General features: G+C 38.1%; 1 protein-coding gene across 2 annotated transcripts in view; it reads left to right on the forward strand.

Moving 5' to 3' along the window:
• Positions 1-13,279, forward strand: part of lama2 (laminin, alpha 2) — a 153,387-nt gene that overhangs the window by 16,344 nt on the left and 123,764 nt on the right. For both annotated transcript variants that reach the window (XM_077510840.1, XM_077510841.1), the window contains 2 exons: positions 10,070-10,240; positions 10,360-10,472. In XM_077510840.1, coding sequence (XP_077366966.1) covers positions 10,070-10,240; positions 10,360-10,472 — 284 coding nt within the window. The remainder of the gene's footprint in view (positions 1-10,069; positions 10,241-10,359; positions 10,473-13,279) is intronic.

Below are 13,279 nucleotides of genomic sequence, written 5' to 3' on the forward strand. Positions count from 1 at the left end.
TGGAAGGGCAGGTTATCTCTCTGTCAACCAATGAACAGCAGCGTGTATAGCTCCACCCACCAAAAGTGTGTGAACATGTTTCACTGTGGCCGGATGTACAAACCCTGTTTTTCTGATGAACGTCTGAACATCTGTCTTTTTTTTTATTCATTCTGGCCGGCAACGATTGTATCTCGTGTTGAAATTGTTGGCTGACATCTGTTAACAGGCTGTGAAGTCCTTAAGTGACTTCTTTGCTCGTCCTCTTGCAGACGGCAAAGTGCTAACAGAGACTGATTGCGATGCAAGCTTGCATACGTCTTTTGAAGAATGTTACAAGAATGTTTCTTTTGTCGGAGAGATTGAGTTTGTGTGGATGGCCTGTCAATATTCCCCATGATTACTGGTTCTTCCCCCTCTACATACTTTGCTGATTGTACCCTATGGACTCTGCCACTCGATTCTTTAGTCAATGGCATACTAGACTGTATGTGTGTGTCAGTCATAGGTCAAGTGAGTAGAGAACAGAGGAGTATAAACGAGACCAAGGATTAGTTGAAAATGGAAAATGAGAATAAGAAAAATAAAACTGAGATGGAAGCCGAAAAGACAGAAATGAACATTATTAACGTTGTAGCCTGTTTGTTCAGTTCAATCTCCTCTGTTACTCCTTCCAATGCGAAACTCGTGCGCGTCCATCTGGATTTCCAATTACCCAGAATCCCTTGTGTCCCCACTGGCCTCATCTACAAAATGATGTTATTTCCTGGCCTGTCAAATACAAAACGTACTCGGTCCGTATGAGCATGTGCACACACTGATCTACAAAAACAGAAATGGAACACTGACGTTGCGAAGCCACAAGTCATCCCATAGCCACCTGCGTACTTGGTCTGTCTTGTTCTTATCTAATGTAGCTATCTAGTTTAGTGTGGTATTATTTTGTCTATGTCAGCGGACATCCTTGAGCATCTGCCAACACTATGGATTGGACATACCGTAAAATCCCGTGTATAATACGCCTACCTCAAATCAGCCTTAAGAAGCATTTTTTTTTCTCTGTACTTGTGTACAATGCACTGATGCAGCACTCCCGATTTGCTGGTAACCTTTATTATCAGTCATAAGTAGCGGAGTAATCAGCAACGTGAGGGACCGTGATTGCTGAGCTAAAGATAAATGCCAAAAGTGATGTTGTCATTCTTGCCTTATGCCACGTATGTGTTGGGTTATAGTGGTTGTAGCTATGAGAAGATTAGATTCTTCACCAGTAATAAATCTCTGCTGGGGCCGGACATCAAGTTGCTCTTGTGTAAATCTGCCCAATGGCATGTTTTCATTACCAAGCCCAACATATTCCCCATATCCCCCAGACAGTATAAATGTGTACGTATTTTTGTTTGTGTGAGTGTGTGTTGTAGCCTTGGCGGATGACTGGGCGAGTGCTACAAGGTTAGCCCGGATGAGTTCCTACTTAAATCATACATGTGTATTTCAGAGGTGCTTGTGGATGATTTAACAATGTCCTCATCACTGCCTCATCAGGTATGTGTGTGTGTGCGTAACAGAGGGACCACTCGTAACACGGCTTGATAGATTTACTACTAGCTGTCCCAAACTGGCTTAAATCACTCCAACCACTTATCCAGGAGTAAGTGCACATAAAGATTCTTGCTCTACTTCATTTTTGTTTTTATGTTTTTTTGTAAAGAGCCAAGTGGATTTCTTTCATTAAGAGTTCACACCGTATCTTTTCAATACTGAAAGAATTGAGATATTTGATTGACTGGCTGTCCAATTTGTAATTATCCCATTTTTGATGTCTGTGCCTAACAACGGTGGCTTTATCCTCCTTGGCCTTCTTGTCTGCAACATGAATTTAATTGCTGAGAGAACCACAGGGCATCACCCCCCCACCACCACCACTCTTCTTGTGCGGGGTTTTGTGTGTGTGTGTGTGTGGGGGGGGGATTAACCGTCTATAACTCGGTGGTTTTCCTGTTTAGTCTGACTTTATGACCGTCTGGAAGAGGACATCATTTGCGAAGATCAGTCCCACCACAAATACACAAGATGAGAGAGTGTGTATGGAGGAAGATACTCACAAAACACGCTTATGTCTCGGCACCTCTTCTCTGGCATGCACATGGAATTTTTTTTTTTTAATGAAAAAGATTTATTTCAAAGGTGATTCATGTTGTAGATTTGCGTCAAATTAATCGACAACTATTTTAATAATCGAGTAATCATTTGGAGCCATTTTAATTTTATTTAAAATTGTCTAAATTCTCTGTTTATTGATTTCTGTAGTCCTTTATGAAAGAAGATTGATTATCTTCTGTTTAATCAAAATAAGACATTTGCAAATATCTGTTTTAACATCACCCCCCATCCTTTTTTTTAATCACTATACAAATGCAAAGTGCAAAATAAACACCGATCACGAGTGAAAATAAAAAGTAATCAGGGGGGAAATGGTTTTATAATACACTTTAATGCAAAATTAAAATGAATATGATTAGTCGATTAATCGATGGAATAATGATAGACTCATCGACTCTAAAAATATTCATTAGTGACAGCACTAAAACTTTGTTTTATACAAGTGCTGAGCACGTCTCCCTCACAATTCTAAAGCTCGACTCGGGGTTTAGGTCTTTCAGCATAGAGTTTGCATGTTCTCTCTCGTCCGTATTTGTGTGGGTTTTCTCTAGATACTCTTGCTTCCTCCCACATTCCAAAAACATGCATGTCAGATTTATTGAAGACACAAAATTGCCCATAGGAGTGAATGTGAGTATACGTGTTTGTTTCTCTATGTGTGGCATAGGCTCAAACTTACCTAAACAATTTGAGGATAAATGGCATAGAAATAATAGGCATAGAAAGTGGATGGATGGAACAGAACTTTGAAGGTCTGTGTTTGATTCTATGAAGTTATACAGTCCCCTCCAAAAGTATCGGAATGGCAAGGTCATTTCCTTTGTTTTGGTTGTATACTAAAGAAATTTGTATTTCAGATTGAAAGATGAAACAAAAGTTCCGAATTCCACCTTTTAATTCAGTGTATTCACAGCCAGCACAATAAAGGACTTCATCAAGGTCTTGTGCTGCATTTGAGGATGGTTGGAAGTCGGAATTATCCGAGTTGGTTTTTCACAGTTCCGACCTGAAAACGAATGAGGCGAAAGTCAACGACCAAAATGGCAGATAGTGATAAATTGTTTTTTATTTTTGTTCCTCAAAACCTATTTTGACATCCAGCAATCTTGCCTTCTCGCAATTTTGCTCTTATTTATTGTTTAAGCATTTCATACAATTTCAGTAGTTCACCATTTAATTTCATGCAGGTTGCGTACGGTCATGTACATTGTCTTGCATGGAGTTATGTCGAATATTTCTGAAGAAAGAAAGCTATCTACAGTATTTTTATACTCGAGTAAATTGTGTTTTACCATTCACGGTCTGTGTTTCCAAAGGGGTCGACATTGTAGAGTGACATCACATTGTAGTCCGTTGATGAAGTCGGGGTACTTTTTTTTTTTTTTTTTTTTCTCCCCTGACTTCACAAGTGGGATTTCCGAGTTCAAGGGGGCATTCCTGTACACACTTCCTAGTTTGATGTTGGAAAAATCAGATTTCTTACCATCCTCGAATGCAACAATAGACTGGCCAAGTCAATCACCGGACCTTAACCCAATCGAGCATGCATTTTATATCCTGAAGGGAGACTGAAAAATACAAAAACTGAAAGGCAGCCCCTTTCAGTTTTTCAGTAAAGGCCTGTAAACCATGCAGTTATTGCAAGTAAGCGGTATGTCGCTAAATATGAAGTATTATTCACTTTAAGTTACTTTAATAATGTCTGTTCCTGTTGGAGGGGACTGGAAATTATTTTTCTGTTCTTTTATAAAGATACTTGATTTTCTCTGATGTTGTTACTGTTGCAATCGGATATATAATAGTCGCATGTGGTATGATAGAGGAAAGGACAAGAATTGTTGTGTTGCCTTTGTGAGTCAGTGGAATGAAGTCTAATTGGGAAAAAAAAAAAGAAGAGGCGAGTTGGTTGGGGAAATAACCTGACCTTTCTGATCTGCCCACATTCGTTTCTCCCGTCTTTCACATGTGCTCTCTGCCTTTTTATTTTGTTTGTTTAATAAATAATTCATGTCAGTATTTCCACTGTTTGCTCGAGGTTTTCATTTTGGAGCTTCTTTCCAGACTTGGATGACATGCCAAGGCAGGAAGTGTGAGTGAGAGGAGGATGTTGACTTAGTTTTCATTTCTCCTCAAACCCCTGGAGGTGGAGCCAAAAGTGACCAGCAAATGTTGAACAAGAGAGTGGAAGGTGAAAGAATAGTCTACGTCTCATTCTTATATGCTAGAATCATCTTCAGGATGCTAAATTAACCTAAATACACAAGTAATTTGAATTACCAGTGTTTGGTTTAAGTTTGAGATGCGATTTTTTTTTTTTTTTTTTTTTTTTTTTTTTTATGATACGATGTCAACATTTTCCAAAAGTAGATTAAACCATAACAGTGAATTCTAAAATCATTTAGTTCTATGCCACAAATAGTTTTATATTTACATGTATTTGCATTGATTTCACACCAGAAAGTTCTATGTCCAATGAGCCAATCAGGGACCCTACCAGGGTCATGTGACCTTCAGCTTCCACTGATTAAAAACAGTCCTGTCATTTTCATCCCAATTTCAAAATGTTCAGCTCATTCAGGTCACCTTGGGGGTTTTCAACATTCTAAAAATCTCCCAATTCCACATTTTGTGAAATTTGAAATTTTGAAGAAATTCCCAAAAAAAGAAGCTCCCACATTGACATATTCCACATCACTGTTTCCTCATCTTCTCTCATTTCTGGACCAATTTAAACCATTGAAATATTCAGATCATTCTTGGGAATTATTCCCACTCTCAAAATTCCCCCTAAAAAAAAATCAAGATAGAATTCCCAAATAGAGATTTATTTTTATTTTTTTAAACATATTTACCTCCTGCATCGACATTTTTTGACCGGTTCAAACCATTTTACCTTCAAAATGTTCAGTTTATTTAGGACATCTTTAGGACTATCCCCATTGCCCATATTACCAACATTTTCAAAATAAAAGTACAAATTAAGAGCTCTTTTACATTTATTTCTTCATTGAATATGGTATTGCATGCCATTCCATATCATTCCACAATTAATAGCGTTTCAGTTCAGCTTCAGATTTGAACAATTTTGTCTATGAATATTTAAATCATGGTGGCAATAAATAAAGGCTACCGTCTACCTTCAATAATGATTACAGGAGTGGAAAAAATAGAAATTAGGGCTTAAAACATGATAGATGTGACGTGAAAAATATTCAAGGTATCTAAATGAGCAAAAGTGGACAGAGGATCAGTTTGTTCTCAGTGAATTTTTCCAAAATCATACAGTCTTAAGCAACCATTTTTTTTTTAGACTAAATCTAGCCTACAATTTATAGCCCTGCACCGACTTCAGTTGTTTTCAAAGTTTTTTTTTTTTTTGTTTTTTTTCCTCCACTGGCTGAATCCCAGATTTTTATCCAAATCTGAGCTATGGTTCTTTCTTTCTGGCAGTTTTATGTAATAAATAAAGTCACACCACCGGTCTTGTTGCTGTGAGATAGCTGCTGCCTGCCACTGTGAAATATGACAACAATAATTCAGCAAATTAAGACACAACGTTCACGTTATTGTCCAGCGGCACAGTCAGCAGCCTGCCGCAGATATTGCGTTTTTATATTTGTTTTCGGTAATAGATTTCCACCAGTGTAATTGAAAAATAGTGGGTGAAATGTCTTTTTTTAATTGAGGCTTTTATCTTTTTTTTTTTTTTTTTTCCCAAAGCCTTAGATCATGACTCTAATCTGATTGTACCAGATGTTCTACCACTGTATTTGTCTCTTATTACACCTCATGAATAAAACATGAAAAGCTAGTTATAAAAAAAAAATAAAAGCAGCAATGATGCACAGTATTAATGAGTCCTGCTGTGTTCAGTTGGCTGCGGGGATTTAATGAAGCGGCTGGATGTTTTGTATTGCGAAAGCAGCTTGTGAGCCTCAGACACAATGTGATTTCATGGCTTTTGTCGCTGTTTTTTTTTTTTTTTTTTTTTTTTTTTTTTTTGTGCTTTATGTGCATCTGCTGGTTGGGGCCTAGTTTTGTTCAAATAATTAATGTATTTATGTTTTACATCCTGCTTGTCCTACATTTCAAACATTTTGACTCCGTTTTAGTTTCTTCAGAAAGTGCATTCTCTTTGTTTTTGTTTTGTAATGACATGATTGCTTTGAGATTTATTGCCTCTTTTAGATTTAGTGTTTTACAGTATCTCACAAAAGTGAGTACACCCTTTACATTTCTGCAGGTATTTAATGATAGCTTTTCATGGAACAACACTGACGAAGTAATACTGTACGTAGACACAATAAAAATTAGCCCGTGTATAGCTTTTTTAATCTGGTAAAACAGCCATTAGTAGCTCAACCCTGGCAACAAAAGTGAGTACACCCCTAAGTGAAAATGCCCAAAGTAACAGTATTTTGTATGACCATCAGTATTTTCCAGCACTTGCTCATGGAGTTTGCCAGAGCTTCACAGGTTGCCAGTGGATCCTTCATGTAATTTATGTATCTCAGAGGGCAACAAAAGTGAGTCCACCCCTAAGTGCAAATGTCCAAATGAGCAAAATTAGTCAATTTTTTTTGTCCTTAATGTGAACATTAAATTTCAAGAACCCCGACCAAAAAAAAAAAAAAGTCTTTCAAATTCCATATTTTCTTATGAATTTATGGGAAAAACGAGATATTAAAATCAATTCATATTAGGCTCGAAAAGGACACTCAATTCGATATTGATTACAGTATTAGATTTTTTTTTTTTTTAAACCAAGCCCTAATTATAGCCAACATTTCAGTTAGTTATGTAACCACAGAAACAGAATTCTCATCAGGTTCATTCTCATGAGAATATACTGAAGAACGTTATGGAAGTTGTTGACGCTTTTCATTTTAGCCCGACTGACAGAACTTCCTCGATCTCATGTAAATGACCCCCCACTACCCTCCTCAACCTTCAGATGTTTGCATTCATCTGGATCCTCTCCCATCTGGTTAAGATCCCATCCAAATGATTTGGACGTTTGCATTCTAGCGTTATTCCTTTGAGTAATGTCGAGGCTTGACGTGCACACGAGAAATCAGCTTATGATATGCAGAGATCAGAGAGGTCACTTTGCATGTTTGTGCACATTGCTGCGTGGGTTGTTAACCTCCGCGCTTTGCTTTGTGCACTCATAACCATTTCTTGATTCGCTCGTATTAATTTGGACATTTTAATTTGCTGGAAACTTCAACACTGAAAAACTTGCTACAGTATTTATCTATACCTTGAAATAACATGAAACACTTCATTGACTTTTGTTTACTCACTAAAATCCTTGAGTCACAAGTTTGTTTAAAAAAAAAAAAATTCAGATATATGGTGTTCTTAAAGCGCCTTGTTATCTGTCCGAGTATCTTGAGGTGATTGTGATGTCCTTTAGAAACAGGAAATTAGTTTTGTTCTGTTGCAGTTTTGCAGATAGCGTCTCAGTCACTGAGTTACAAAAACAGTTTGTTGTTTGCTTGAAGTAAAGTTGAATATCTTCCCAATGGGAAATTTTCTGTGTGGTAAATGAAATTGTTTTTATACAGTAAAGGCAAATTGAATTGTGTTTGGATTTGGCGTTTCCACTCTACCTGAGAGTTCTTTGTCCATGAAGTGAGAAGTGAATTGACTTGGAATGATCCTTTTATTTTCTCCTTAGCATTTTTCATCTTTGGGTTTCTGCTTGCTCACAACTTTATATGTAGATGCGTTCACATCCTCCATATACAGTACGTGTCAGTTTGGAGGATTATAGTAGTCTCATCCCTCATTCCTCTCCCAGCCTTGACTCTTTCAAACAACACTCTATCGTCCTCTGACAATCCTTCCATCCATCTCGGCATCTTCATCAATCTTTCCATATTTTCCCCCAGCCTGAAGTGCTCAGGGTGGAGGGGCAGATGGAGAGGGAGGTGCACAGAGAGATGATCCCGTCCTTTTTAACCTCCTTTTGATTCCATCATGCTTACATCTAGCCCCAAAACGCAACAATAACACATCCATCACACACACGCACACACGCATAGGGTGAGCATACACACAATATGAAGACTCATCTCCTCTCATGACAGAAAACGCAAACGGTTTCCTTGCACAATGTAATAAAGAAACCTTGGGGACATTTTCTGCTTTAATGTAGATTGAGCTCCATTACTAATGTCTTCTTTTAGTGACTGTATTGACCAAGTGGCATGGCTCACTATTCTCCAGTCCCTTGTTTCCCAACCTTTATTGAACCAAGGCATATTTGACAAAAAATGGTTATACAGCTTAATTTTATACCTTCTGCTATCTAGAAAGAGCTTTAAATTGTTCTTCTTGTCACATAGATAGGTGGACTACATATGTGGTAAATATTTATGATTTGCCAAGCCACCGTATGGATCTAACGATATCCAAATGTCTCACCTATACCCTCAATGCTAATTAGCTGAGGTCATAATTATACATATAGTGTAGTTCAAATAGTACATGTAACATTAACCTCAATGTACATAAACGGCCTACTCACACTTAATATTGAGGCACTTACTTGCTAATGCACGCACACATTGTGAATTGAGTGAATTTATGGATGAACGTTACGTTCCCCTTCATCTGGCGATTAGCATGGGTCTTACATGTAGGTGGCCAAAACATGCCTAATTAAAATTAAACTGCACTAATACACTAACCACCAGAGGTTGGAGGGTGCTGGAACTGTGCACTTGTACATACTGTAAGCCCCCTTCAATCACAATCAGAACATTGCCGTTTCTATTAGCAATGAGCTAAACAGATAATCTATAAAATATTAGGCTCTCCAAGTCACTAATGTGGTATGGTGTGTTTAGTGTAGATTGTTCATTGATGCACAGAAACAAATTCAAACAGTACAGTGCTTGCATACCTGCTTACACATTTAACAGCGCACAGACGGGTAATACAGTGACACACGGACAGGTTGCTTTGGTTTTTAGGGCTGGGAGACAAGAAATGATGTGTGGTGAACCTGAAGGCAAAAACGTCATTGTGTGCGTGACATTCATTGGATTTGAAATCCGATCCGTGTCGCTGATGTATCACCACCTTTTTAGTTCAACTTGAAAAGGAGCCCCATGATAGCAAAATGGAACCTTTGCAGCAGGTTGCTATGGCAGCCTATGCAGACAGAAAAGCGGAAGAATCTTTATAGGAATGTTCTTTGATATTCTTTAATATTTTCCATAAACAGTAGCCCAGAGTTTTTATTGGACATCCTAATGAGAATGAGTGTTGTGTGAGAATACCTCCATTTATCAGAGATTATTTGGATGTCTCCAATGTTCTTCACAGTTCAACAGTGTTGACATCTGCTCCAACAGCTGCGCTCATCTGGACACACACATACACACTTGCATTGCTTTCTGGTTCACACGTTCCTCCTGTTTACGACTGGACTTCATTTCTATGGATCTGTCTTAATGTTTTTATGTCATTGCACCTGTTTAAATATGCCTGTTTAGACCAGACTCGGATATTTGCTGTTTTATGGTTCTAATGTACTGTTTGTGTGACTGTTAAGTTGTGAACTTCATTCTGGTATTTGCTCGTTATGATTATTGTGATTTATCTTCAGTTGTTTAAAAACCAAGAAATCATTCATACAAAATAACGATACTACTCAAATTCAAAGTTTGAAGTTTCTTTGTTTTTGTCTGACTAGCACCGATAGAATTGGACATTTTGCCTTGTTCTGTGCCGTTGTGGGATGGAACGCAGCCGACTCCCGGCAAATTGAACCGGCTCCCCCAATTCCCGTTAAAATCACGGCAGTCGCAGCACAGACAGTCCTTGACATTGCTGAAGCAAAAATTGCCTCACTAGGACCAGGGATGAAATTGTACACTTCCATAATGGTAATTGTCTTCTTTTTTTATCCCAGGTTTATTCCCGGCCGTTTTGAACTTGGCATCCATGGCAGATATTACAGCCAACGCTACGTGCGGTCTATCCGGACCAGAGATGTTCTGTAAACTGGTAGAACACGTTCCAGGTCAGCCTGTAAGAAACCCGCAGTGTCGAATCTGCAATCAGAACAGTGCCAAACCGTTTGGTAAGAGAGACTCACTCATACGCGTACACACGTATTCAAGATGCCTGATAATCATACTGTGAATCTGGCTTGAATTGTATCAAAATTGTGGAGGATTATTGCTCCGTCTCTGCCTGCAGAGCGCCACCCCATTGAATATGCCATCGATGGGACGAACCGTTGGTGGCAAAGTCCCTCCATCAAGAATGGAATGGAGTACCACTATGTGACAATAACATTGGACTTGAAACAGGTAGAAAACACACTTTTTTCATGAGTAGTGTATTTATGTATGCTTGTTGGAATTAGTCATTGAGGACCTCATGTTAATACAGCGTGCATTTCTACTAGGCGTGTCAAAATGAGTGCATTAAGTTTGAGTTAATTTAAAGTTCCTTTCACTGCACTTTTTTAACGCGTCATTAACTCATTCACTCGCAGCCATTTTAACTGAAGCAACCTCCTTAGCTCGCGGCTGTTTTACTAGATTTACACTGATTTAGCAAGGCCCACAGAATATTGTGTTCTATTGCTATCAAAACATGGACCCTACCAAAACAAAGATTAGAGTCAGGGAAAAAAAAATGGTATGTTTCCGTTCTGCAGCCCTTAGCATTAGAATATAGCTAAGTTTCATTATTATTCACAAATATGCTTAGAATTGTGTGGAAACAGCTTGTTTTCATCATGGTCCTGGTTGATCTCTTATACTCTGCTGCTACCTGCTGGCCGTTTTTGTAATTACTACCATTTTTCCACTCGTTCTCTGTAGTTGGGAGTCTGCATCAAGGCCTTCTGTATGCTCAAGCATACAGGACACTTAATACATATATAATAGAATGTATTTATACATTTAGCGAGCAAATGAGTTAATGACTGCCCATTACTTGGAAAGCCTGTACTGGGGGAATTCCAGTCGCATGGCAGTAGACATGTTCACGTCAAAATTTAGCAGTAATACATTTAATAATAATTAATGCTGATAAAGTTAAAGCATTAACTAATGAATTACTCACAAAGAATGATTGCATTATCTTAACGCAGATGAATCACATTTTTATTGATCCTTTAGCTGACAGGATGGTTATGTTAAAGGCAGCACGGGTTGTTTTTGAGCAATAAACAGAAGTAAATGCATTAAAGTAAAAGCATTTAATACATGTTTGTTCATGTCAGACTGTTGGGGTCATTTTTTTCAAATATTTTAATTTATGCAAGTAATTCACTGATTGGAAAGAGGAGGATGAGCGTGCGCAGTGGATCAAAAAAATGTTGAAGACGTTCTGATTAACAAATTTAATCGTTTGACAGCTCTAATAATGAATATATTTGTGGAAACTGGGGTCAAGTTGTATTTCACAATTTTAAAAATGTGCAGAATTTCACAAGTTACTGAATGTTAAAGATTAGATAACTCTTAATGTCACCAACGTCTTACAAATGCAATTATGCCATCTAGTGGAAGAAAAATGACCTTAGGACAAATCAATATCACAGTTGTTTTTTCAGTACAGTACATTTTTAATTTTAACTCAATTTTATGAATGCAGACATATTTTTATTGGTTTAACACTAGCCCTCCCCCAACCCCCGTTTTTATGTTAACAAAACTATTAAAACTTGGAAAAGATATTTTATTGTACATTTTATTGTGCATTTAGAACAAATATAACATTTGCGATGAATCTATTGAAGTCATGTGACTACTCTTAAAATTTTTTAATCTCCTGACACCCCTAATTTCTACCCATTTATTTTAAACTTTGGAATTCCCAATTAGAAGGAATTGGAGGTTGGGGTTATTTTCCAAACAGCTGACACGAGTTCCAAAATCAGGTCACGGTGCTCCTCGCTGGTGACCCATCCTGTGTAGTGACCCTTCGTCTCGTCCTTTGTCCCGGTCAAGCTTCCATAGAGCGCCACAGTGCACTGATTGAAGACTGATTATAACAGTCGACTGCAGGCTTGGCAGTTGACGACAATCATCATCTTGCTCCATTTGCCGCGCACAGATTCTTTAAAAGCTTTTTAATGCTAGAGACATTCTTCCTTGGCGACCCCCTCCTGAGCTGACGCCCAACGCTCTCGTGTTGTAATGCCAAATTTTTTTCAAAGTAATAAGCGTCATTCCGGATCTCTCTCTCTGTGCGTTGATCATTAATTTCAACATCAACATATAGCATATGCAGGCTGTGAAATTGCTAGTAAGTGTCCCAGGGCTGGCCACTTGACAATTCAGGTAAATTGCAGTTATTATGGAAACGTATTAGGCAGGTTTATTCATGGGAGGCTTGATGAATGTGGTCTAATGATACATGGGCCGCACTGATTGGGGGACGACGGGCACGCAAGCTTTCAGAGTGATCGGGACTGAAAGCAGCTGTCAGTCAAAGCACTCTTAAGAGCCACACTTCCTGAATAACACACAAAATTATATCTTTGTATTTCTTCTGATAATTCAGATTGTCAATCAAACATGTATTATTTAACTATATCATTATTTTTACACTATTTCCTGTACATTATAACGACTGTAAAAGTTGTTTTTGCATGACAAGGACTTTGAGTAAAACTTTCATGGTGTGACATCCCACATTTACAGCAGCTCAGGCCAAAGCAAAACAGTGTGAGAGATTGCAGCATCCGTTGTTGTGCGCAGTAGACTATTTCAAAGCTTAAGGCCAAATTCTTACCAAGCTAGCTGTGTTGGCACACGTTTTTTATGCGTCTTAAAATGCACACTTTTGTAGTCTGTTTTATCTAGAGGCCAAAAACAATTTCAGTTTTGTATTTTTTAATATGATTTTCCACACATTTATAAACAATATTGCAGCATTGAAATTGTTTCTGTGTATAAACAGGGCAATGAGATGACTCCATAGTGAATATGTGCTACTTTCTTGCCTGCAAGTTTGGCAAGCAGGAAAATTGGATGTGTCACACGATTTAAGAAGTGGGCCAAAAACCTCTTTATTAGTCCGGTGAGATGTTAACACATTGCCAGTGACAGTATTTTTAAAAAAATTTTTTTAGGCCCTGTCTTGTGGCATATGCACCTGT

This window comes from Festucalex cinctus, chromosome 21 (assembly GCF_051991245.1).
Source record: "Festucalex cinctus isolate MCC-2025b chromosome 21, RoL_Fcin_1.0, whole genome shotgun sequence".
Lineage (NCBI taxonomy): Eukaryota > Metazoa > Chordata > Actinopteri > Syngnathiformes > Syngnathidae > Festucalex > Festucalex cinctus.